The 21,379-nt window shown below is 35.8% G+C and overlaps 2 protein-coding genes across 4 annotated transcripts; one reads left to right on the top strand and one right to left on the bottom strand.

Moving 5' to 3' along the window:
* Window positions 1-126: 126 nt before the first annotated feature.
* parp14rs1 (poly(ADP-ribose) polymerase family member 14-related sequence 1) lies at window positions 127-13,213 on the bottom strand. The gene is made up of 17 exons (XM_056465264.1): window positions 12,969-13,213; window positions 12,643-12,746; window positions 12,510-12,543; window positions 10,184-10,408; window positions 9,838-10,065; window positions 7,497-9,757; window positions 6,661-6,894; window positions 6,356-6,577; window positions 6,160-6,238; window positions 5,825-5,971; window positions 5,613-5,675; window positions 5,300-5,476; window positions 4,164-4,367; window positions 1,510-2,175; window positions 1,255-1,397; window positions 816-990; window positions 127-713 (listed from the first exon to the last, which is right to left on the bottom strand). The coding sequence occupies exons 1-17, from the start codon at window positions 13,150-13,152 to the stop codon at window positions 433-435; spliced, it is 5,427 nt and encodes a 1,808-aa protein (XP_056321239.1). The 5' UTR covers window positions 13,153-13,213; the 3' UTR covers window positions 127-432.
* On the top strand, window positions 12,649-20,982 carry parp9 (poly(ADP-ribose) polymerase family member 9). 3 transcript variants are annotated; one of them, XM_056465266.1, is made up of 11 exons: window positions 12,649-12,751; window positions 13,344-13,388; window positions 13,502-13,519; window positions 15,278-16,178; window positions 16,403-16,621; window positions 16,707-16,916; window positions 17,534-17,603; window positions 17,749-18,291; window positions 18,403-18,527; window positions 19,027-19,183; window positions 19,963-20,982. In XM_056465266.1, the coding sequence occupies exons 4-11, from the start codon at window positions 15,312-15,314 to the stop codon at window positions 20,247-20,249; spliced, it is 2,478 nt and encodes an 825-aa protein (XP_056321241.1). In that variant the 5' UTR covers window positions 12,649-12,751; window positions 13,344-13,388; window positions 13,502-13,519; window positions 15,278-15,311; the 3' UTR covers window positions 20,250-20,982. The 3 variants fall into 3 exon arrangements, with proteins under 3 accessions (XP_056321241.1, XP_056321242.1, XP_056321240.1); XM_056465265.1 differs by lacking the exon at window positions 12,649-12,751 and having other exon boundaries at window positions 13,137-13,388; XM_056465267.1 differs by lacking the exons at window positions 13,344-13,388; window positions 13,502-13,519 and having other exon boundaries at window positions 12,657-12,751.
* The last annotated feature ends 397 nt before the right edge of the window (window positions 20,983-21,379 follow it).

Genomic DNA, 21,379 nt, shown 5'->3' with positions numbered 1-21,379 from the left:
TCTCTCTCTCTCTCTCTGTGTGTGTGTGTGTGTGTGTGTGTGTGTGTATATAGATAGATAGATAGATAGATAGATAGATAGATAGATACTTTTTGTATATGGGTGCAAGAAATAGCAATAAAACAATTATAAGTTTTGAAGTTCTTTATTTGCCATGCAGTTTGCTTAAATCTGGCTCTGTGTATTATACAAATTGAATAAAAATACAGTGAAATCATTGGAATTAAAGAGACAAAAACGTGTAAACAGCTGAACGTTTTACAGCAGAAATAACAGAAAATAGATTTATCATAAGGCACAATACTTTTTTTTTCTAAATTTCCCTTTCAAATTTTAACAAGTCAATAAGGAACTTAATTATTATTATTTTTTGCAAAATCTTCCTGATATGTGTATCTGATGTGATGTCTAAAATGACTTCTCTTTCTGAGTCTAAGTGAAGGTGATTAAATGTTCCGGATAAGCATTGTAATCTCCAAATACCACAAAAATGGTGGGAGCAGCAGGGTTATCCACAACAGTGTCGTACAGGTCACAGTTGGCATTTTTTGCAGGTGGCACAATCATCCCTGATTGTCCTTTAGTGTAGTCTCCCGCTAGGACTCTGCAGAGGTACATGTGCTTATGTCCCTGAGCATTCGGCACTGAGTACGTGTTATTGGCCGAATAGCTGGCATTAAGTGCAAAGTAGGTGCCATTTCCATATACAGCAGCTGTAACAAGAAACAAGATGAACAACACACAACAGCATTTCAAAAGAAGCAAGATGATGAAATGTGAAGTGAGGATCTTGAAGTTACTAGTAAAAGATGTACCATTTTTTCCTGCATAGCTGCGATTAAAACCACTCCTTTCGATGTAATTGACAGTCTGCTCGCTTGTTCCATGAAAAAGCAATTTTTCGTTATTTTGATGACCATTCTTTTTTTCCATGACACTTTTGTTATTCTGGTAGTTCTTCCACATGCCAGGATTCTGAACTCGTTCAATCTGTAAAAAACAAAACAAAAAACAGCAAAGTATCCCATAATGAACATTATTATTTGTCATTTACAAGATGTGCCCAGCCTGTCTAATTTAAATATTTGATCCTCCTACATATAGCATACAAAAGTAATAAATAATTAGGAAAACCCACAGTGTTGTAGGAGCCATGCAGAAAACTTAATAAATTTTTTTAGGAGAGGCATTTCAGTGTATTATATACAGACAATCTGTTATGAAATTAGATCAATGCAATTAAATGACATGCACCTTTAATACATTTTGGTTTGGACATGTTGCCTTGAAACGCCCCAACACATCTTGGTATTCTTTATTTGTTGGTTGCAGATTAAATTTTTTGTTCAGGTCATTAGGTGGCATGGTATCCCAATGCTGGGGAATACTTTCAGTAGCTAATGGAGAAAAACATGAGTTATTTCAAACGGTGGTAAAGTTACTAGACAAATAACATCTAATGAGCATCTATAATAATAATGTTATGTGATTGATACTGTCTACAAATACCTTTCAGTTTGTCAATGCGTCTGATGTTCATCTGGTTTCCACCAGCATTGTTTACTGCAGGACCCTCAGGCAGTTTGACATGGTAAGTTTGGCCTTGGAAGGTGATACTGGTGTCTGAAGCTTGTCTGCCAAGGGCCTTTTCCAATTCTAAATTTGTACGTTCATCAAAACTCTTATATTGCCCACCCTGTTCATACTGCCAATCCACAAGTTCACTCACAAAATCCATTTCCTTTTTTAGGCTCTCATTTTCTTTGGCTGACTTGAGCATTTCATGGATTTCCTGAGTGGCCTTTAGTACATCTCGACTGAGACCTTGTACTATGAGTGTGGCCTTTCCTGGAGTCTCATCTGAAGATTTATTAGCTTTGTATTCTAGCCGTATAGTCACATCTATAGTGCTCTGCAGGTCCTGGATTCGCTGTTGGTCTTTATCTGTTAAGGAAAGTATGGCTGTGTCTGTGATGGACTGGAACACTTGTTCTTTAGTGATCATGTTCTCTAAGAAAAGCTTTGCTTGATCCACTTCTGCTTGTGATGGTCCACAGATAGAAAAAAATACTGGATCTACTTCCACACCATCAATGACAAAGTCTTTGCCACCATGTTGTTTTATTTCCTTTTCCCAAGATCCAGTGAGGAATGATTTAGCAGTGGCTGCAAATGCTGCAAGTTATGCAAAAATAAAATCTTTAGACAGCTGTAATTTGATATCTTTGCTGTTCATGTTGACCACAAAACATGCATCTAACAACCCCAATTCCCAAAAGGTGACATTTCGTAAAATACAATGAAATCAAGAATTTTTAATGGCTAATTTTCCAACTTTTACTGAATTGACAAAGAAAATATCTCCAGTGTTTTCATAGACAAACTTTTATGTATTTTGTAAATGTAAACAATTTTTGATTTTGATGGCTGCAACACACTACAAAAAGTAAGTTACAAAATGCAAAATAGGGACGACACATTGGCTCAGTGGTTAGCAATGTTGCCTCACAGCAAGAAGGTCGCTGGTTCGAGTCCCAGCTGGGTCAGTTGGCATTTTTGTGTGGAATTTGCATGCTTTCCCCACGTTGGCGTGGGTTTCCTCCGGGTTCTCCAGTTTCCCCCACAGTCCAAACACATGCACTATAGATGAATTAGATTAACTAAATTGGCCATAGTGTGTGTGTGTGTGTAAATGAGTGTGGATGGACGTTTCCCAGTACTGGGTTGCAGCTGTGTAAAACATATGCGGGATAAGTTGGCAGTTCATTCTGCTGTGGCGCTCCCTGATGGATAAAGGGACTAAGCTGAAGGAAAACGAATGAATAAATGAATAAAAAGCAAAAAAAAGTGAAAAGGTTATAGAATAGCCAAATTAAACCTGTTTTGAAGCTGTCCACTATATGTATGTAAACTGGTGGTACATGAGAAAATCATTGCTCGTCATTTTGTACTAAAGGTTAAGATGGCCAAAACTGTAAAAAAATAAAAATGCATTTCTCAATGCAAAATTTCAACCTATTTAGGTCTTACATCAAATAACTTCTATAAAATTGTACAATCATTGAGGGAATCCAGAGAAATCCCAACCTGCGTAGAGCAAGGCAGGAAATCTCAGGTGATATTGCATGAAAACTGTCATGTCCTGTTAAATAAAGCCACATAAGCAGAGGACAATTTTAGAAAATCACTGTCACTAAACATTCTAAGCTGCTGCACCAAGAAATGCCAGTTGAATATTTATTCCTGATGGAGAAAGCTTTACATCACTTTTGTGTAGTGATGCTGCTGTTTCTCCAGACTACAGCTCATCTCTGATTGTCAAAAGACAATGAAAATTTGAGCTGGGCTTAGAGGAGTTCCACATTTCAACATGTCTCTGGGAAAAACAAACATAGTCTCAGAGTACAAATGGACCAACCATACTTTCTTTAGAGACAGAACCAAACATCTTTCGTGGTTCTGGGATGCAGCAGAACAATAAAAATGAGTCACTGGCATATGTGTGCAAAGGTACCTTTGACATAGATGCATATGGAGAGTACAGAGACATTTACTGCCATCAAAATGGCATCTTTCAGTGGAAGCCTATGGCTATTATATCAAGTCTCATTCTAACTGTACTACAGCAGCATGGTTTAGGAAACAGTGAATGTGCTTGACTGGCTTGATTTCCTTTCAGCTCTGTATGCTATTGAAAATGTATGACCACTGATTGCTTAGCATTTTAAGTTTTGTGTTATGTCAGATTGTGCAAAATCTTTGAATAACAATTAGTATTCTGAGTTTCCAGATGATTAAATGACATTTTTGCATTGCAGATGCCATCCAGCATCGAGGAGAACTGCATCTCCTGTTGTGGATTTCTGTCCTTTAGCAAGCTGGTCACAGTGACACTTTGCTAAACATGCATATGTCCCAACTATTTTGAAGTGTGTTGCAGCCATTGAAATCAATATTAATTTACAATTACAAAATCCAATTTATTTGCTCCGTGTAACATTATGAATCTTAAAATAAAGGCTAATATGAGAGTGGGCAAATCAGATATTGATTTTGTTGCATTTATGTCCCAACTTTTTCAGAATTGGGGTTCTAATAATGATGCAGACTTTATTCTGTTCTATGACTTTAAGATGATATGGAAGTGATGAGACGTTGATTACCTTTGATTTTTGACCATGTACTCTCTTGTTTGGCAGGTCCAGTTTCTCGATTCTGCATACTTTTGAGGAATTCAGGGAGCATGTTTGCCTGAAACACAACTAACCTGATCAGCTTGAGACTGGACTGTGGAGTTTTTCTTAGCATCTCCAGCATACCATCCAGCATGGAGTCTGCTACTTGACCTGGAGACAAACCTGCTTGTCCTAGAAAAAATTCAGTTTTGTCACTATAAATCATGTTCATGATATAAGTAAAAGTTTAAACTGACAGCATGAGAATAAATATAATTAAACGTTAAAATAATGCTAATCCAAAGGTTAGAAATTGTACAAATAGCATTACTTGAAGATCAAAATAAGTAATGAAGATCAAAATAAGAGAACAAAAAAAAATAAACTTTTCAATTTTTGCAATGATATAATTTTGATAAATCAAAATTGGTAGGAATTTTAGTAGTGGCTATGCCATGCTAGAAAAGCTATGATTGTAGCACAAAGAACTAAAAGTTCTGAAAGTTACAGTAGTCAAATAGTTGACTAGCTTTTGTTTTGAACAAGTTAAGGACATCTGTAGTATCCGTAGTCTCTCACGCTGCTCTGCTGTGATGTAATCAGCTTTCCTTCAGTCTCTTACAGTTTACTGACTTTAATGGGTTTCTTAGCCATAACTGTCGCCAAAAATTGAGAACATCTTTAACTAGGTTTTGTTTTTGGTTTTAGCTTGACCCATGTTCAATTCAACTAAAAATTTTCTGTCAAGGTCAAAACAGTTCAGCTGGAAAACATGCAATAATACAATTCTCTTTGGGGGATGTTTTAATCTTGAAAAGTCAGTGAAAACTGTTAAATTAGGCTGCCAGTTAAATTTACAGATTATTAAAGAAATTACCACCAGGTTCCAATGTAACTCCAAGAAGTTTGAGGTTTCTGAAAGTGTTCTCTAATTTTGATTGGTGTTCTTTTTTTAATATCTTGATTTTTTTTCATACTGTTTCAGAATATGATAAAATATTCTTAAAACCCGATCTTTTACTGCTCTTGTTTCAGTTATAATTTAGAAAACATAACATTTAGGAAACATATAGATTGCTCTTTCGTTTTGACAAAACATTGTTTGCTGTTGAGCTTGTTCTTACCTGTACCAATAGCTGGAAATGCAATGGAGGTTAACTTTTCCTTAGCACACATTTCCAGAGCCTTTCTAACATGTTTTTGGATCATAATGGCATTACTTTGTGCTGAAATGTGGATGATTTTTTTACACTGTAAATTCCCTGCTTGAGTCATTATCAGTCCACTGTCAGTCTTGGCTCCTGAAAAACACAATTAAAAACCTCCACCTAAATTTGCTAAAACTCTCAATGCATCAGTGCACGTTTGGCAGATTATTAACTATTACATTAAAAGTATTATTTAATTTTTTATTAATGATTAAAATGTGATTCTCACCAAGTTGCTGGCACTCTGCTTCAACATTTGGACCAGCCTTATCCAAAATAGCCTTTGAGACACCTTGACAGTTTGAAATAAAACTTTGTTTTAAACATAACTCTCAGCTCAATCATCTTTAACTTGAAGCAATGAAGCAAGTGCTTTAGAGGTTATGAGTACATTATACATGTAATAACAGTCTTCCACTGATTCAGCATAAGACACTTTACCTGCTTTCAGTGTGAATTCCTTATTACTGGAGTTCACAATAGCATCCGTTTGTTCAGTAGTGATATCACCATTCAGGACCTGAAGTGTTACTCCTCCCACTGTAGTCTCATGAATACCAGATTTTGTTGTGACTTTTGAGAAGGGGCCTGTGAGTTCATTAAGAAATAATAATAATAATGATCATAAAAAACACATTATGGTTCAAAAGGCATTAAATAAGGATTTAGCTTAAATAGCTATGCAAACATTGTATTTCATGTGAGAACAAGCTACAGCAAATTTGGCAGTCAGAATAAAATGGTAAGAAACAATATAAAATTAAAGTTTTGGACACCTGTACTTTGCGTCTGTGTGGAGTTACTTGCAGAGGCAGACTGGCCCAAAAACCTTTTGCTGAACTCATCTGTGAACACCTGTTATGGACATCATAGAGTTGCCAATAATTCATTATTACTGTAAGTGTCAAACATCTACAGAACTGTGACTCCATATAGATCTACAAAATAAGACAGAAATTATACATCTTGTACCTGGATGGTTTGTGTATCTTTGGGGTGAAGAACAAAATCCACTTCCTGTATGTGCTTAGAACTTCTTTTAGTGCTAAACTTGAAGACCGAGTCCAGCATTGTACTGACTACCAGTGGCTTTGGAAATCCCAGGTTTCCTGTGCCAATGGCAGAGAATACAATGGAGCTCTGCTGACGCTGCTCTGCCTTACTCAAACATGTATCCATCACATCCTCCAGCACCTGCTCAAAGAGAATAAAAACACTGTTAAAAGCAGTTAAATGTAATACTCACTTAAAAATCACACAAATATCACGAGTATCACCTTTTGCTCCTTTCCTTGTCCCTGATTCCAGTGTGGTACAACAGCATGGAACACCAGTTTATTCTTCAGGTTTGCCCCTGTTGTTTCAAAGACTGCACCATTGCTTGCAGGGCCTGTGGCTTGCTGATTGAGCAGAACCTGAAGCTGTGGACCAGCTGCTTTGAAAAGGGCATTTGAAACAGCTCCAACACTAAGATTCAGGTCACTGCTGAGAGTGTTCACAACAACATCAATCTGTACAAATAAACAGATTTCAACACGTTGGTACTGAAATCATATTTTTACATAATTATTTAGTAAATCCTAAAATGACAAATCTGAAATCATTCATTTTTCATCATGTTTTTCCAAACCCATAATTATTTTGTTCATAATTGGACCACACTGAAGGAAATATTGAAATCTGGGACATTTCTGTCTCTCTATTCACCTAAACCCTGACCCTTTAAAACTACTTATTTGGTTCTCACTTGTTAAATATTTAAGCTTCTGTGACAAAATTTAAATGCTGCAAATATTGTCAGCTGATCAATGTTTAGATGTGATTAAAATCTTAAATTAAATCTTATACTCATTTAAAAAGATTTGTCACTTTTAAAGACTTTTAGATGTTTATTTTGTTTGAATAGACTGTCAATAGACAGTCACGAATCTCAAAAATTTAATAAAAAACTTCTTTATTTGTGCTCCAAAGATTAAGAATTTTCATATGGGTTTTCAACATGAGGGTGCAGAAATTAATACAGATTTTTCAGTTTAGAGTGCACTGACATTTTCATACTTTAAATACACAAATGTAAGACATTAAATGCATAATCTGTAAATACTGAACTCACTGTTGTATCCTCAATGTTTCCTTTCATTAGGTTGATGGTTAAACCTTCTTTTGTCTGAAAACTTTCTTTCTGTGATGCTCCTTGAAAGAATGTGGTTAACTGAGGTTGACTTGGAGAAACACTTGCTTTGTTTTGCTGCTGGCTGCTTGAACTGTTTCCGGTTGTGCTCTGGTCACTGACACCATAAACTTTTTTCACTGCAGCTTCCAAGGCTTGAACTGTCTTATCATTATTGTCAACTAGGTGAATCTTCGTCAATGCAATGTCCTCTTCGACAAAATCACAGAACTCTTTTATGGCTTTTACAATGGTAAATGCACAAAGGTCCAGTGGGAAACCAAACACTCCAGAACTGATGGCTGGGATTGCTATAGACTGGAAGCTTTCTTGATCTGCCACATTCAAACTCCTCTTGACAGCTTTTTTCAGGAGCTTTTCAGATTCTTGAGGTTTGGAAGTATTATAATGTGGTCCTACTGCTAAAATGACATGTTTGCATTGCAGATGCCCTCCTGCATCGAGGAGAACTGCATCTCCTGTTGTGAATTTCCGTCCTTTAACAAGCTCGTCACAGTCTTTCTGAAGTTTCGGACCAGCAGCATCTGAGAGTGCCTTAGCTAATCCTCCATCCAGTAGGAGGGTTTCTTTACACGCACCAACCACTGCATCCACTTGGAATGAACACATGTCAGCTTTGTGGACAGTAATCTCCATTCCCTCACGTGTTTTAAATTGATAGACAGATTTGACTTTTCGTGGTTGAACTGTGTCTTGTGGGTGGTCAGACTCATTTATTAACTGGACCAAACAATTCATATTTGTCTTGGCATATGAAACACACATAGGCTCTTTCTCTTTGAAGAAATTTTTTGCTCCTGGTTTAACTATTTTCATGGTGCAGTGATGGGCAGATGTGCGCAAGTTGTCAAACAGAGGCACACAGTCACAGACATGAAGCTTTGGGCCACTGATCACGATGCTGTCATCTTTGAAATCCACACTCACTTTACCTTTCACCTCTTCAAACCAGTCTTGTTTTCTGTGATCTTTTATGAACGTGATAACGGTCTTATGAGCATTCAGAGTTTTCTCGATGTGAGAGTTTTCCTGAACAAAATCATATAACTGTTGTTCAACGTCATTAATGAAGTCTACAAAGCCAGAAACCACAACTTTATTAGCAGATGTCTGTACAGCAACAGTTGTGACGCTGTTTTTTATGTTAGAGACGAGGTCTTGCCAGTCTGATCTTCTAAAAACACTGGGATCATCTACATTGAAGCTCAGATGACCCAAATCCGTCTGCAGCTGCTTCTCACCAACACTCAAGTTCTTGTCTGTTTTCCCAACAAGCAAAACTCTCTGTCCATCAGCTTCTAAAGCTACATTGACCCCTTTGCTAAAAAACAAATCTTTGGTCATCTCCTCCAGATCCTTCTTCAGCAGAAAATCTAAAACAGACTCACTGAGTTCAATTGGTTTACGAATCAAATGAAGAACGGCCTCCAGTATCTTGTTTTTTGTTTCCAGGACCTCGTCTTTTAAACCATAAAGAGTTAACTTCTGGCTGTGCGCAAGATATGTTATGTCCATTTCTGGAAATTTGTCATTAGTTTCTTGCTTCAGTCCATCACAGAGAACAAGATTGTAAATAGATGGAGTCATGCTGATTTCATCTGACTCGCTGCCCTTCTCTCTTTGGATTTTTTGGGTGATTCTCTGAACAGTTTCTTTTAGAGTTCCTTCAATGTCGTTCACCTGTTCTTTCAGTCCGGCTACAGCTATTGTCCCTTCATCCGCATAGGGAACTAGTGTGACTGCCTCTTCTGCTACTGTTTTGTGAATTTCAGGCTGTACATCTGTCCATGCATCCTTCTGAATGTGGAGCTCAATGGATTTGAACTTAGACATTGACACAGTGAACCCAGAAAGGGCATTTTCTCTCCATGTCTGAATGAGTTTTCTTGTCTGCTCACCTTGGTGAAGTAGGGATGGCAAAGGACTGATCTTTACTTCTGAGGACTGAAAATCCATCTCACAAAAATGACAGGACATTGCTTGCTTGACTGAATTCAGAGATATTTGGTTTTCCTTTAAGTGGTGCCATACATTTCTGTCCATTTTCTCAGTGAAAGCCTCAGGAAGTTTCAGGGTGGGTCTGTCTTTGCCATATAGAGCTGTTTGTAGCTTTTCATAGTATGGCAATACTTTGAACGGATGTTTCTTAATCTGATGTGGCAGTTTGATGACTTTTTGCACATCTGTAAGCACATATTGCATAGTTTATACATATACAGCAAATCAAATGACACCAATAATCAAATGTAGCACTTTTATTCACCTTCAGGATTAGTAAAAGTAATTATTGCTGACTCTTCTGTTTCAACTGTAACCCCATCATCCTCTATTTCTCCAAATTTCTCAAAATAGAGCATGAGGTAGTCAGAGTTTGTGTTCGGAGGTAGACCTTCAGCTTTCACTTTTAAAGTCTTCTCAAGTAATCCCACTTTCATGTGTTTCTTCTTAACCATTGCATTGCTCTGACAAGATATGATGAAGCTCTCTGTATCTATGGGATTAAATACAGGTAATAGGAAAAAGGCAATGTGATCAACACACTGATGTTGGTAGTCTTCCCCTCTAGTATTTTGTCTGAGAAGTACTAGATGACACAACAAATGGCTTACCCTTTCTATTGGAAAATGTCACCACAGCACAGTTGCTCTCTGGTATTATTTCAATGCTGAAGTCGTTTGATTCAGTTGAAGATCCTCTCAGCACATTTTCAACCAGAATTGTCAGAAACTCTTGACTATTGTTTTGAATGTTTTCAATTACAGCTGATCTAATAGTTGTGTCTTCCTCATTCTTCTCAGATGACTTCTTCTCATCTTCTTCCCTTGCTGGTTCATCTGAATATAAAATGTCATACATTTGAAAAAGTATGAAATCATGTCAACTCTGAACACAACCGTCATGACATAAGAAGACATAAGAAGACATAAGAATCAGTAATATTGTCTGCATTCAGCATGGTGTGACACAACTGAAAAATTATAACAGTAAGCTCATAAATCATTTCATTTTTATTTCAAAATAAGATGAATTAAATGGATAGTTCACCCATAATAAAAATGAAGTCACTATTTACTCTCCCTCAAGTGGTTCCAAACCTTTTTGAGTTTCTTTAATCTATCGAACACAAACTATATTTTGAAGAAAGATGAAAACCTGTAACCATTGACTTCTATAGCATTAGTATTTTTCCTACTATGGAAGTCGATGGTTACATGTTTTCAGCTTTCTTCAAAATATCTTCTTAACCTCATGAAGATTAGAAAGGAGTAAAGTATGGGTAAATGACAACAGAATTTTGAATTTGGTCTCTTTACGCTGGGTATCCTGTTTGTGCGATGTGTTCTTGTGTTCTCCTGTTTGTATGATGTGTTCAAATTACCACACGCATAAAATCTCAGTCACAATATACTATATACATCATTTTTTGTAATAGGTATGAGACCACACTCCCATAAAAGTGCCTATGGAAGTGTACATTTAAACTTAAAATGCCTTTAAAACTTAAGTTTGTCTGGTATATCAAATGTTAATGCTATAAATTTGAAGTAATGTGGGCTTTATTTTTTCGTAAATGAAAGAAAACAAGTATCTAAGAGTTTTGAATTAGCTGCAAGCAATTCAAGACTTTATTGGGCAAACCACAAAATAAAAAAAATAAAAGAAAGAGAATTTGACAAACCAATTGATTCAAAATGTAGCCCAGAGACAAACATTATACTAGATTATGTATAGTGGAAGAAGGATGGACTAACACCATCTATCTTAATGGAGTAGTATGATTGAGCAGAGACTATAAGGATTTGGGGCCTCTGGGTGCTCCGGTTGCCAAAAGTCCAAAGATATGCAGTATAGGTGAATTGAATAAACTAAATTGGTTGTAGTGTATGTGTGGGTGTGAATGCCAGAGTATGTATGGGTGTTTCCCCAATGCTGGGTTATGGCTGGAAAGGCAGCCGCTGCATAAAACATTTGCTGGATAAGTTGGCGGTTCATTCTGCTGTAGCGACCCCCTGATTAATAAAAGGACTAATTCTAAAAAAAAATTAATGAATGATTAAATGTCAAATATTCAGTCTATAGCATTTTACTACAATGCTGACTTCAGTATATTTACATATTATAGTTATTCTGTATATTCTTGAATTCAGCTAAGAGGTCTTTTACTGCTGATATTTATGTGATATGAATTTGCAGCAGGTCAGAGTTCATCAAACTTTGCATGTAATCCAGTGAAATATTAAACAGTTTTACATGATTTTGAGTTTTTGTATGCATATAGGAATGAAGGTAAGAGGAATAAAAATGTTGTGGGAAAGACACTTTTGTTAATAATTTAACAATGGAGTGACAGATCATTTTTTGACATTTTTTTTTCTACAGTGTTGACTATCAAACTTTGTCAAAAGAATCTTGATAACATTTCTTTTTGTTGTATAGAATACATTTATATTTGTTATATCCAGTCTTTAATATAAGGGGAAAATTAACATTAGACTCTGAAACCAATATTTAAATTTAGCAGCTTGTGAAGAAAAATATTGTGAAAACAGTGAAAACAGTGGAATAGAAAACCTCAAATCCATGCCTTTATCTAATTTGTCACTGTCTTTAATAAATTGTGACAGTTTTAATGTCATTCAGTATTTCAGTATATGATGCCGATTTTGTTAAAACATAAAATGCAAACAGTGTAAGACAATGTTGCCATCTCTTTTCTCTAATTAAATTAAATTGGAAATTTAATTGATCAAAACGACAAAACTGGTATTTAGATAAACAGATTTCCTTGTTTAATTTGCAGTACAACATGCACCATTTTCCACCAAGGTTTAAATAATAAAACCGATATATCCTGTAAAGAAGAGAAAGTGTCCTAGTGGTAAAGACCAGCAGAGGGCAGCAGAACCGCGCTTTTCGAAGCTGGAGAGAACTTACCCGCTGTGGTTGTGCTGACTGAAGACGTTGCTTCCTAGAAAACAGTTTACTATTTAGTCCAAGTCAGTGTATTAGACGTAATGTTATATGTTACTCAGTTGGGATACGTAATGGTGTTTTTTTTTTTTTTTACCTGGGGATCTGAGGCCTCTGATGACGGAAGACTCACAGTGATTTTGACAGTTTTTTGACCAATCTTGAGCTCATGCGTTTGTTTATTAAGAACTCGCCGTCTCACTAAGGTAAACATGAGAACATACATGAGTGGACAGATCCAGTTTTTGTTTATATATTCTTTAGGCAATGACATTTGTTAAGTTTCGTTCCTTGACTCCTCCCACTGTAACTAGCAACACGTTTCGACCTTAAACTATAAAAATGAAACGTCTAACTCATTATTTTACGCATTTGAGATAATATGGTATTTATTAAGTGATTCATACAGGTAAGCAACTTTACCTTCCTCTGTTTTGAACCGAACAGTCGCTGTTTGTCCAGCAGAAACGCTGTATTCCACCACACAATCGCCCCCGTCGGATTTCTTACTCTGGAAATAGATTATAAACTTGTTTTTTAGTTTAGGAGTACGGGGGTCCCACTGGCCCTCCACGCAGACAGCGTAAGGGAACTCAGCATTATCCATGACTGCCTGTCCGGTGACTGATGTGTTTGTCGAATTCAGTCTAAGGCATAAAACTTTCACTTTTGATTTCTGGTCATGCGTCCAACAGGCGGGGTTTTCCCCAACAACAACAAAAAAAAAACTGTTTCATCTACGTGCAAAAACCCGTTTCATAGCTCAAGTGTTCTCTTCTTCCTCCATTGCTGTTTTAGAGAGAAAAAGACGGAAAATAGCCAACCGTAGTAAATGAATTAAAGGTGAGTTTACAGATTTATGTCGAGTAAAACGCACTCGTTTTCACATAAAACATTAAATTCTTTCGCTTTCGATTTCAGTTAAACTAACTTTTAAATGTTTTGTGCCTTAACAGAAGATTGTCAATCTCAAGGTAAGATTTGTTTGTAATTTCAAAAACAATTGTCTTATAGCTAACATTAGTTAGCCTACGTGCTATGAAAGTCCCCTGTTATATCTACATTAACAACTGTTCGCTGTCTAAAACACACAGTCTGACAGAACATCTAATAGCCTAACTTATAGTAGCTTATATTAAATATTCACCTGATATAAGTTTGAAGTGATTTTTTTGAATGTTTTTTTTTTTTCTTTTTACGGTTCGTGGGATGTGGAATTGCAATATTTTGTTGACTGTTGTTACACGAGGACAAAAATCATAACTAGTAGCCTTAAAAGAGCAGGCCTAAATGACTAAATAAAAACGTCTCCTCCCAAACGTGTCTTCTTCAATAAAAGTTAGATGTACAGAATATTGCTGGCTACATCAGTCGCCATTTTAATATAATATTTTAAATATGTATGTATTTGTTTGTGTTTAATTGTAGATGTCATACTGAGTTTTTTCTTGGTCAATTCCTGGTCAAAAATCAGAGAATACTGAAAGATCCCTATTTTATAGTAACACTAACAACTACAAGTAATATAATTTTAGAGCTTTATTAACCTTTTGATAGCTACATTTTGCTGATATTTGAAAATTTTGTGTTGCTGAAAAGGGCAACACGGTGGTGCAGTGGGTAGCGCTCTCGCCTCACAGCAAGAAGGGTGCTGGTTCGAGCCTTGGCTGGGTCAGTTGCCATTTCTGTGTGGAGTTTGCATCTAATCCCTGTGTTCGTGTGGGTTTTTTTCTGGGGCTCCGGTTTCCCCACAAGTCCAAAGACATGCGGTACAGGTGAATAGGGTAAATGCGGAGCTAATGTTTCTTCCCATACTGATAAACTTTCGGTGAACGGTTAATGTGACTTTTTTCCATTTTATACGGTTCCTTTTATAGCATCATTGTTGTAATGTAATTAAAATACAATCAGTTAAATAGACTTTGGCATTCATTTAATTGCTCAAACGTAAAACGACTCACACGCGCCCGTCAGAATCGGCAGGCTAGCGTAGAATTGAATATACTGGGGTAAGATAAATGTTCATATTTTAAAGACATGGCGGTGGAAAATGTAATTTAATGCAGTGCTTCTTGTACAATCTGAGACCAACTTTATATCGGATATCACTCAGCCAGTGGAGATTCCTGATTTTTAAAGAAAACAGACCTTAAACATGGTGATTTTGCGATGGCATAAAGTTCACCGGAAGCGCTTAACCCAGATTACTGACGAATTAATAGTCCTTTAGCATACTTCCACATATACCCTATTGGGTAGGCTAAATTGTCCATAGTGTATGTGTGTGAATGGAAGTGTATGGGTGTTTCCCAGTGATGGGGTTGCAGCTGAAAGGGCATCCGCTGCGTAAAACATATTCTGGATAAGTTGGCGGTACATTCCGCTGTGGCAAACCCGGATTAATAAAGGGACTAAGCCGGAAAGAAAATTAATGAATATGTTGCTGAAAAATGGGAGTGTCTGACTTGCAGGAAATACAAAGAACATTCAAGAGAAGATTATATTAAGAACATATGCCATCTTAGAAAGGATAAAGACCTGAAAAGAAAGACTGATCTTCCTGATGTTGTGTAGTGCAATCATACATGACTTTGCTGTCTTGGTTATAAGACAAAATAGACTGTAGACAGTGTTCATGTTATTTTAAGGTACATTAACTAATGTTAACAAATATAACTTTTGATATTTGTTTTGATTGTTTTTATTTTATCTAAATGCTATTTTCTCTCAAGCCTTAGCATCTGTGTCCTGAGGAAGCTACAAGCCATGAGTGACAAAGAACAGGGTCTGCTGCCACTGGCTGCAGAGCAGGCTGCCATTCTGGCAAAGTGTGGAAATGCCTTTTGCCATGCTATAAATGAAAAATTTAATTGCACTGCTATTCTTCGCAATATAGAAGATGCGGGCTCCTTTAATAACACAAGTCGAGTCTTTCGTGCTGAAAAGAGGTACTTCGCAGACCTGTCCAGCGGAGTGGAAATATCAGTCTGGAAAGATGATCTTACACAGCATAAGGTGGATGCTGTGGTCAATGCAGCCAATGAGAAACTACAGCATGGAGGAGGTCTTGCACAAGCCCTGAGTACAGCTGGGGGACCAATTATCCAGAAACTGAGTAATGATTATATACAAAAATTTGGAAAAGTGCCAGTTGGTAAGGCTGTACGTGGTCCTGCTGGAGCTCTCCCATGTAAATATATCATACATGCTGTGGGTCCTCGAGTATCGCCAAGTCCATCAAAGAAGGAGGTTGATCAAGCTGCACCATTATTAAGTGACGCTATCAGCAGTATCCTACAAATAGTTGTAAAAGAAAACATTTCTTCTGTTGCAATTCCTGCTCTGAGTTCTGGTCTATACAATTTTCCAAGAGATCGCTGTGCAGACATCATTGTGAAGTCTATAAAACAGTTCAATGATTTTACTGGGTTTCAAGGCAAGAACGTTAAAATCCATCTTGTCAATCATGATGAACCCTCAGTACAAGAAATGGAGAGAGCTACTGTTGCTATTTTAGGGCAGTCCAGCACCTCACACAGTGGAGCTCATCAGGGAAGCATGACTTCAAGCAGCAGAATGCGATTTGGAAATGTGATGTTGCACCTTAAAAAAGGGGCAATTGAAGAAGAAAAAGTAAGACTTAAATCATTACGCATTAAGGGAAAAAAAAGACCCATCAATTAAAAAGATCTGTAGCTCAATGACATTTTAATAGTGTAAGGTTTTATATTTTTTTTGACTAACTGCTAATAACGTTACATTTTTTTAAAGAATATTCAAATATACCAAGGAATTGCTATTAAGTTGAAAAAACAATGCAGTGACATTCTTCCTTTATTTTTTACATTTGTTTCCAGGTTGATGTAATTGTGAATACAATTGCAGCAGACTGTAATTTGTCCAAGGGGTTGATTTCGATGGCAATTTTGAATAAGGCTGGCAAAAAGATTCAAGAAGACATTAACAAACAAAAATATAGTTCCACAAATGTGTATGTGACCAGTGGGTATAATCTGAAGTGTCAAGCAGTTTATCATACTGCATGTGCATTTAGGTCTCAGTTCAACTCCAAACAGGTAAATTGTATTTTTTTCCCCAGTTGTTCAGATCATTCTTGATGTAATCTGTACATACATTCTGTCCTGCTTTTGTTGTTTTTAGATTCTTTTTGGGGTGGTCTTGGAATGTCTGAAAAAAGCTGGTTCAAAGTACAAGTCCATTTCCTTCCCAGCAATTGGTACTGGTCATCTGGGCTTTAAGAAACAAGAGGTTGCTGCAATCATGACAGATGCAGTGGCAGAATTTGCCAAACAGAACATGAAGCTGGATGTAAACTTCGTTGTGTTTCCAGAGGACAATGGCATGATGGAGGTGATGTATTCTATTGGTAGTCCTTGAATGAAGTGACAGATATAGTCATCTGCCTTAATAAAATATTAATCCCTGTAAAGCATTAAATTAGCATCATTTTAGCTTGACTTGAAGTACAAAGGTGGCCTAGTGTTTTTTTTTAAAGTACTGATTAGTACATATTTAGTATGTTGTATTTTATTGACAATTCAATCGGACAAACAAGAGAAAATAACAAAATATTCCATAAATATGGCTGGTGTATTAGAAAGTAAAACAAAGTAAAAACAAAATGTGTGTATGTTGACAAATATAAAATGTAAATCAGATAGGGAAAAAAAATTAAGAAACATGTATGTGTGTGCCACAACAGTGAGTAAGATGTATTAGGAGGAATTAATTTGTTTTAACACAATTTAATTAGTTTAGGTAAATTCTACTCCTTTCAATTAGCAGCAGCACAAATGCACTTTTATGAAATGCATCAGAATGAAAAAAAATCCTGTATAAAAAATTGTATATTTATATGTCCCCACTTTCAAAAAAACATCTATTGCAAATTTGTTTTGAATGCATACGATTTATGCACAGCACAGTTAATCTTTTTTTAATCTTCTCATTTGACAATAATTTTTTAGGCTTTTGAACAAGAAATTAAAAAGTGGAAGCAAGAAGCACAGTCACCAGGAGGACACGAAGACACAACAAGTGAGCAAAATATCTGACCTTGTTTTTTATGTACTAAAAAAAAGCTTCTTAGCAATTTCATAGTGTTATACTGTACTTATAGCTAGAAAGTAACGATAAAGATACTAATGAAAACATGAAATAAATGTTCTTATATTGTTTTCAGGGTTTGCTTTAGCATCCAGGGAAACCTCAGCAAATAAAACACCCACTGTTGAGTTTCAAAGTGTCTCCACCGAAGCCATGAGAGAAGCAAAAGAGTGGGCACTTAATATGCTAAAGCAACCAGAAGAGAGAACAATAAAGAATAACCATGTCGTATATCTTGGACAAAAAGAACATGAGTTCCTGCTCACTCTCCAAACGATGTTTGATGTTCGCATTGAAGAGTTCTTTAAGAGTGGGAATGGTGGTATAACCATCACTGGAAGTCCCTTAGGTGTCAGCTGTGCAGCGATTGAGGTGGAGTCTATGCTTTGTAAGGCTCAGGATGAGTTTGCTCAAGCTGAAGAACGTGACCTTCTCTATTCTGTGGTTCGCTGGAGCTGTAAAGATGAACCTTGGATACAAACACCTGAAATAAGTGCAATTTTGGAGAAAGCTTATCTGGCAGGGCAAGAACGACTTGAGATCAATAATTACAAGGTCAACTTTCTTTTAAGAAGTGTGATAGACAACAAGGGGAGCCTAAGCAGTGTGGAAAGGAAATGTAAGTTCTGACATGTTAAATGCACATGTTTTTATTGTTGATGTTAAGTTTATGTCTCATAACATCTGATGAATCTGGATTCAATCTTTTGTCATTTTTGTCACAACACAGGCCTGTTGGGTCCTTTCCAGTCTCTTAAGAGTTCATTTTTTGGAAGAGTACCTGTGACCAGGCATGATTCTTTTGAAAAAGATGGAAAGAAAGCTTTCAATGCTTCCAGGCTCCATATCGTAAAGGTGAGTAAACTGTAATCTCAAACACCACACTACATAATGTACTCTGCAAGAACATCACTGAAAGCTATTTTCATGAATCTATAAAGATGCACAAATTTGCTGGACCAACAATATTTTGCTCAATGTAGTCACTGTAATTTATATTTGCCTTTTTGCTGTGCATCAATTCAATTCATCTTTATTTCTAAAGTGCATTTTACAATGTGTCAAAGCAGCTTAACATAGTAAAAAGCATAACCTTTCAAATTGGGTAACATTTCAGCAATTAAGGCAGGCAGAAGAGTAGTATAGAATGATGGTGTAGTAGTTCTAGTAATTTAAAACTGCTTCAGTTCAGATTTGTATAAATGTCAGTTTATTTTAGTGTTAAAATAATAAAACAGTTTATATTGGTGTTATGCAAATGATAGTTTACAACGGAGAAATCAATGAGGAACTGTAGCACAATGCCATAGAACTAAAATAATCTAATGGCATGTGGTTGGACTGGTTGTTACAGGTGGAGAAGCTAGAGAACATCGTGCTGAAACAGCTGTTTGACAAGAATGGGCAGAGAATAAAATGCCAGCCGAAGCGCCTCTACCAGTGTGTGTCTGCTCAATACTGTGATCTCATCTGCAGAGTAGGCTTTCAGAAGGAGTTTGCCCCTCCTGCAGGTAACAGATGTGAAAACATTAGTAATTGTAATTGGGTAGTAATTGAAAAGTAATTGGGTAGGCCCCAATAGCCTAGTGATAAAGTGTGCTGACATATAGCACTGAGGTGCTCACGGCGACCTGGGTTTGATTCCCAGCTCGAGGTCCTTTGCCGATTCTTTCCCCCTTTCTCTGCTCCTCATGTATTCCTGTCTCATCTGTACTGTCCTATATACTGTAACAAAGGTGAAAAAACCCTAAAATATATATATATATATATATATATATATATATATATATATATATATATATATATATATATATATATATATATATATATATATATATATATAAAAAGGAAAATTAATTGGTAACTTGTGTTCTTTTCTTGTCAGTTTATGCAGTGTTTTTTTTAAAGGAATAGTTCACCCAAAATAAATATTTACTTGCTATTTGCTCACCTTTTACTTGTTCCAAACCTTAATGAGTTTCTGTCTTTGATTAAACACAAAAGCAGGTGTTTTGAAGAAAGCTGAACATCTGTAACCATTGACTTCCATAGTAGAAAACTAATTCTATGAAAGTCAATGGTTACAGGTTTTCAGCATTTTTCAAAATATCTTCTTCTGCGTTCAACGTAAGGAGGAAACTTATAAAGGTTTGTAAAGTAAAGGGTATGCAAATGATGACAGAATTTTCAGTTTTGGGTAAACTGACCCTTTAAAGTATAAATACTGTTATTTTGATGTTCAGCCTCAGGTTGCAAGATCTTCATTCAAGATGTTTTTCTTCATTTTTAGAACAAAAGTATGGCAGTGGAATTTACTTCAGCAGTTCAGTGGATGGAGCTCTGAAGCTGTGGAGTAATCCGGAAAACGAACTGTACATCTACATTATTCAGGCACAGGTCCTCACTGGGAAATCTGCATATGGTTCTCCAGATTTAATTTTGCCCCCTTCCGTAACAGGAGACCCCTTGGAGCGTTATGATAGCTTGTCTGACAAGGTAGAAACACACGTCATCTTCAGCGGTCAACAAGCTCTTCCTGAATACCTGATCATATGTGCCAAATCAAGCTTTGTTTAGATGCTCACATTTTTATTTGAAAATTGAAATCATTAGTCACATATGACTAGGTGAGTTATGATTATTGACACTATTAAAAAATTAAATAAGTTCTAAACCTAAATAAATCTCATTTACTCTGCAGGTGAAAATTTTGAGTTGAGCATAAATTCTTTATTATTATTATTATTATTATTATTAAATTATGCTTTCACAAGTGTTTTCCATGATCTAACATGACAGCATGGACAACTCATCTTACAGATTACAGTTTTAAGCATTGATGTACAAAATATACATATTAGTATGATTTATGAAGGAGCATGTGAACTCAGCTTTGACATTACAGGAATAAGTAAAAAAATTTAATATATTAAAATACAAAACGGTTAGAATAACAATTGGTGTTAATTTTCAATTTTACACTATAAGATTAATAGAAATAGACGTTTTCTTTCTCTATAAAAATTTCAGAAAATTTTTTGAAACTTTTTGTATTAAGACATTTGTAAATATTGGTGTGAAATGTAAGTAATCATGGTTTTCTTGGATTCTCTATTGGTTGATCATAACAGAATAAGGGTAAATAGTTTAAGAGTATGCCTAAATTCATTTATCAATTAATAAAATACAAAGTCTGGGACGCAGTTTATTTTATGAGTAATCAAGATCTTCATATTCAATGTGATTTGCACAGCTGAATAATATGGAATGCTTTGACATAAATAAAAGAATGCTAAATTCCAACCCGAAACTTTCTCTCAATATTGCTTTTATCTGAACACTGAACATGATTGTGAATTTTTTATATTATTATATTTATATATATATATATATATATATATATATATATATATATATATATATATATATATATATATATATATATATATATATATATATATATATAAAAAAATATTCTTTAATTAAAGTAATATTTGTATAAATGACAGAAATCATTCATTCATTCATTTTCCTTCGGCTTAGTCTGTTATTATCAGGGGTCGCCACAGCGGAATAAAATCAACAACTTTATTATTAATAGACACCTCACCAAGTGTAAAATAACTATCGTGGGGGGGGGGGATCTCTTCTGGTTTACTAAGTGTCCAAATTCACTCACTACATTAATGGACTAATGTAGGCTATTG

The sequence above is a fragment of the Danio aesculapii genome, chromosome 9 (genome assembly GCF_903798145.1).
Source record: "Danio aesculapii chromosome 9, fDanAes4.1, whole genome shotgun sequence".
In the NCBI taxonomy this organism is placed as follows: domain Eukaryota; kingdom Metazoa; phylum Chordata; class Actinopteri; order Cypriniformes; family Danionidae; genus Danio; species Danio aesculapii.
The sequence above is the reverse complement of the archived record's forward strand: the minus strand, read 5'-3'. Positions and strand labels throughout refer to the sequence as shown.

Bases quoted from the DNA above. Each gene is read 5' to 3' on its own strand.
- parp14rs1 (XM_056465264.1), bottom strand. From the start codon at position 13,152: ATGGATAATGCTGAGTTCCCTTACGCTGTCTGCGTGGAGGGCCAGTGG. The intron at 12,747-12,968 runs GTAAAGTTGCTT...TGTTTACCTTAG, and splicing joins TCGGTTCAAAACAGAGGAAG to TGAGACGGCGAGTTCTTAAT. The intron at 10,409-12,509 runs GTAAGTTCTCTC...TTTTATATTCAG, and splicing joins AGTCAGCACAACCACAGCGG to ATGAACCAGCAAGGGAAGAA.
- parp9 (XM_056465266.1), top strand. From the start codon at position 15,312: ATGAGTGACAAAGAACAGGGTCTGCTGCCACTGGCTGCAGAGCAGGCT. The intron at 17,604-17,748 runs GTGAGCAAAATA...TATTGTTTTCAG, and splicing joins AGGACACGAAGACACAACAA to GGTTTGCTTTAGCATCCAGG. The intron at 19,184-19,962 runs GTAACAGATGTG...CTTCATTTTTAG, and splicing joins GGAGTTTGCCCCTCCTGCAG to AACAAAAGTATGGCAGTGGA.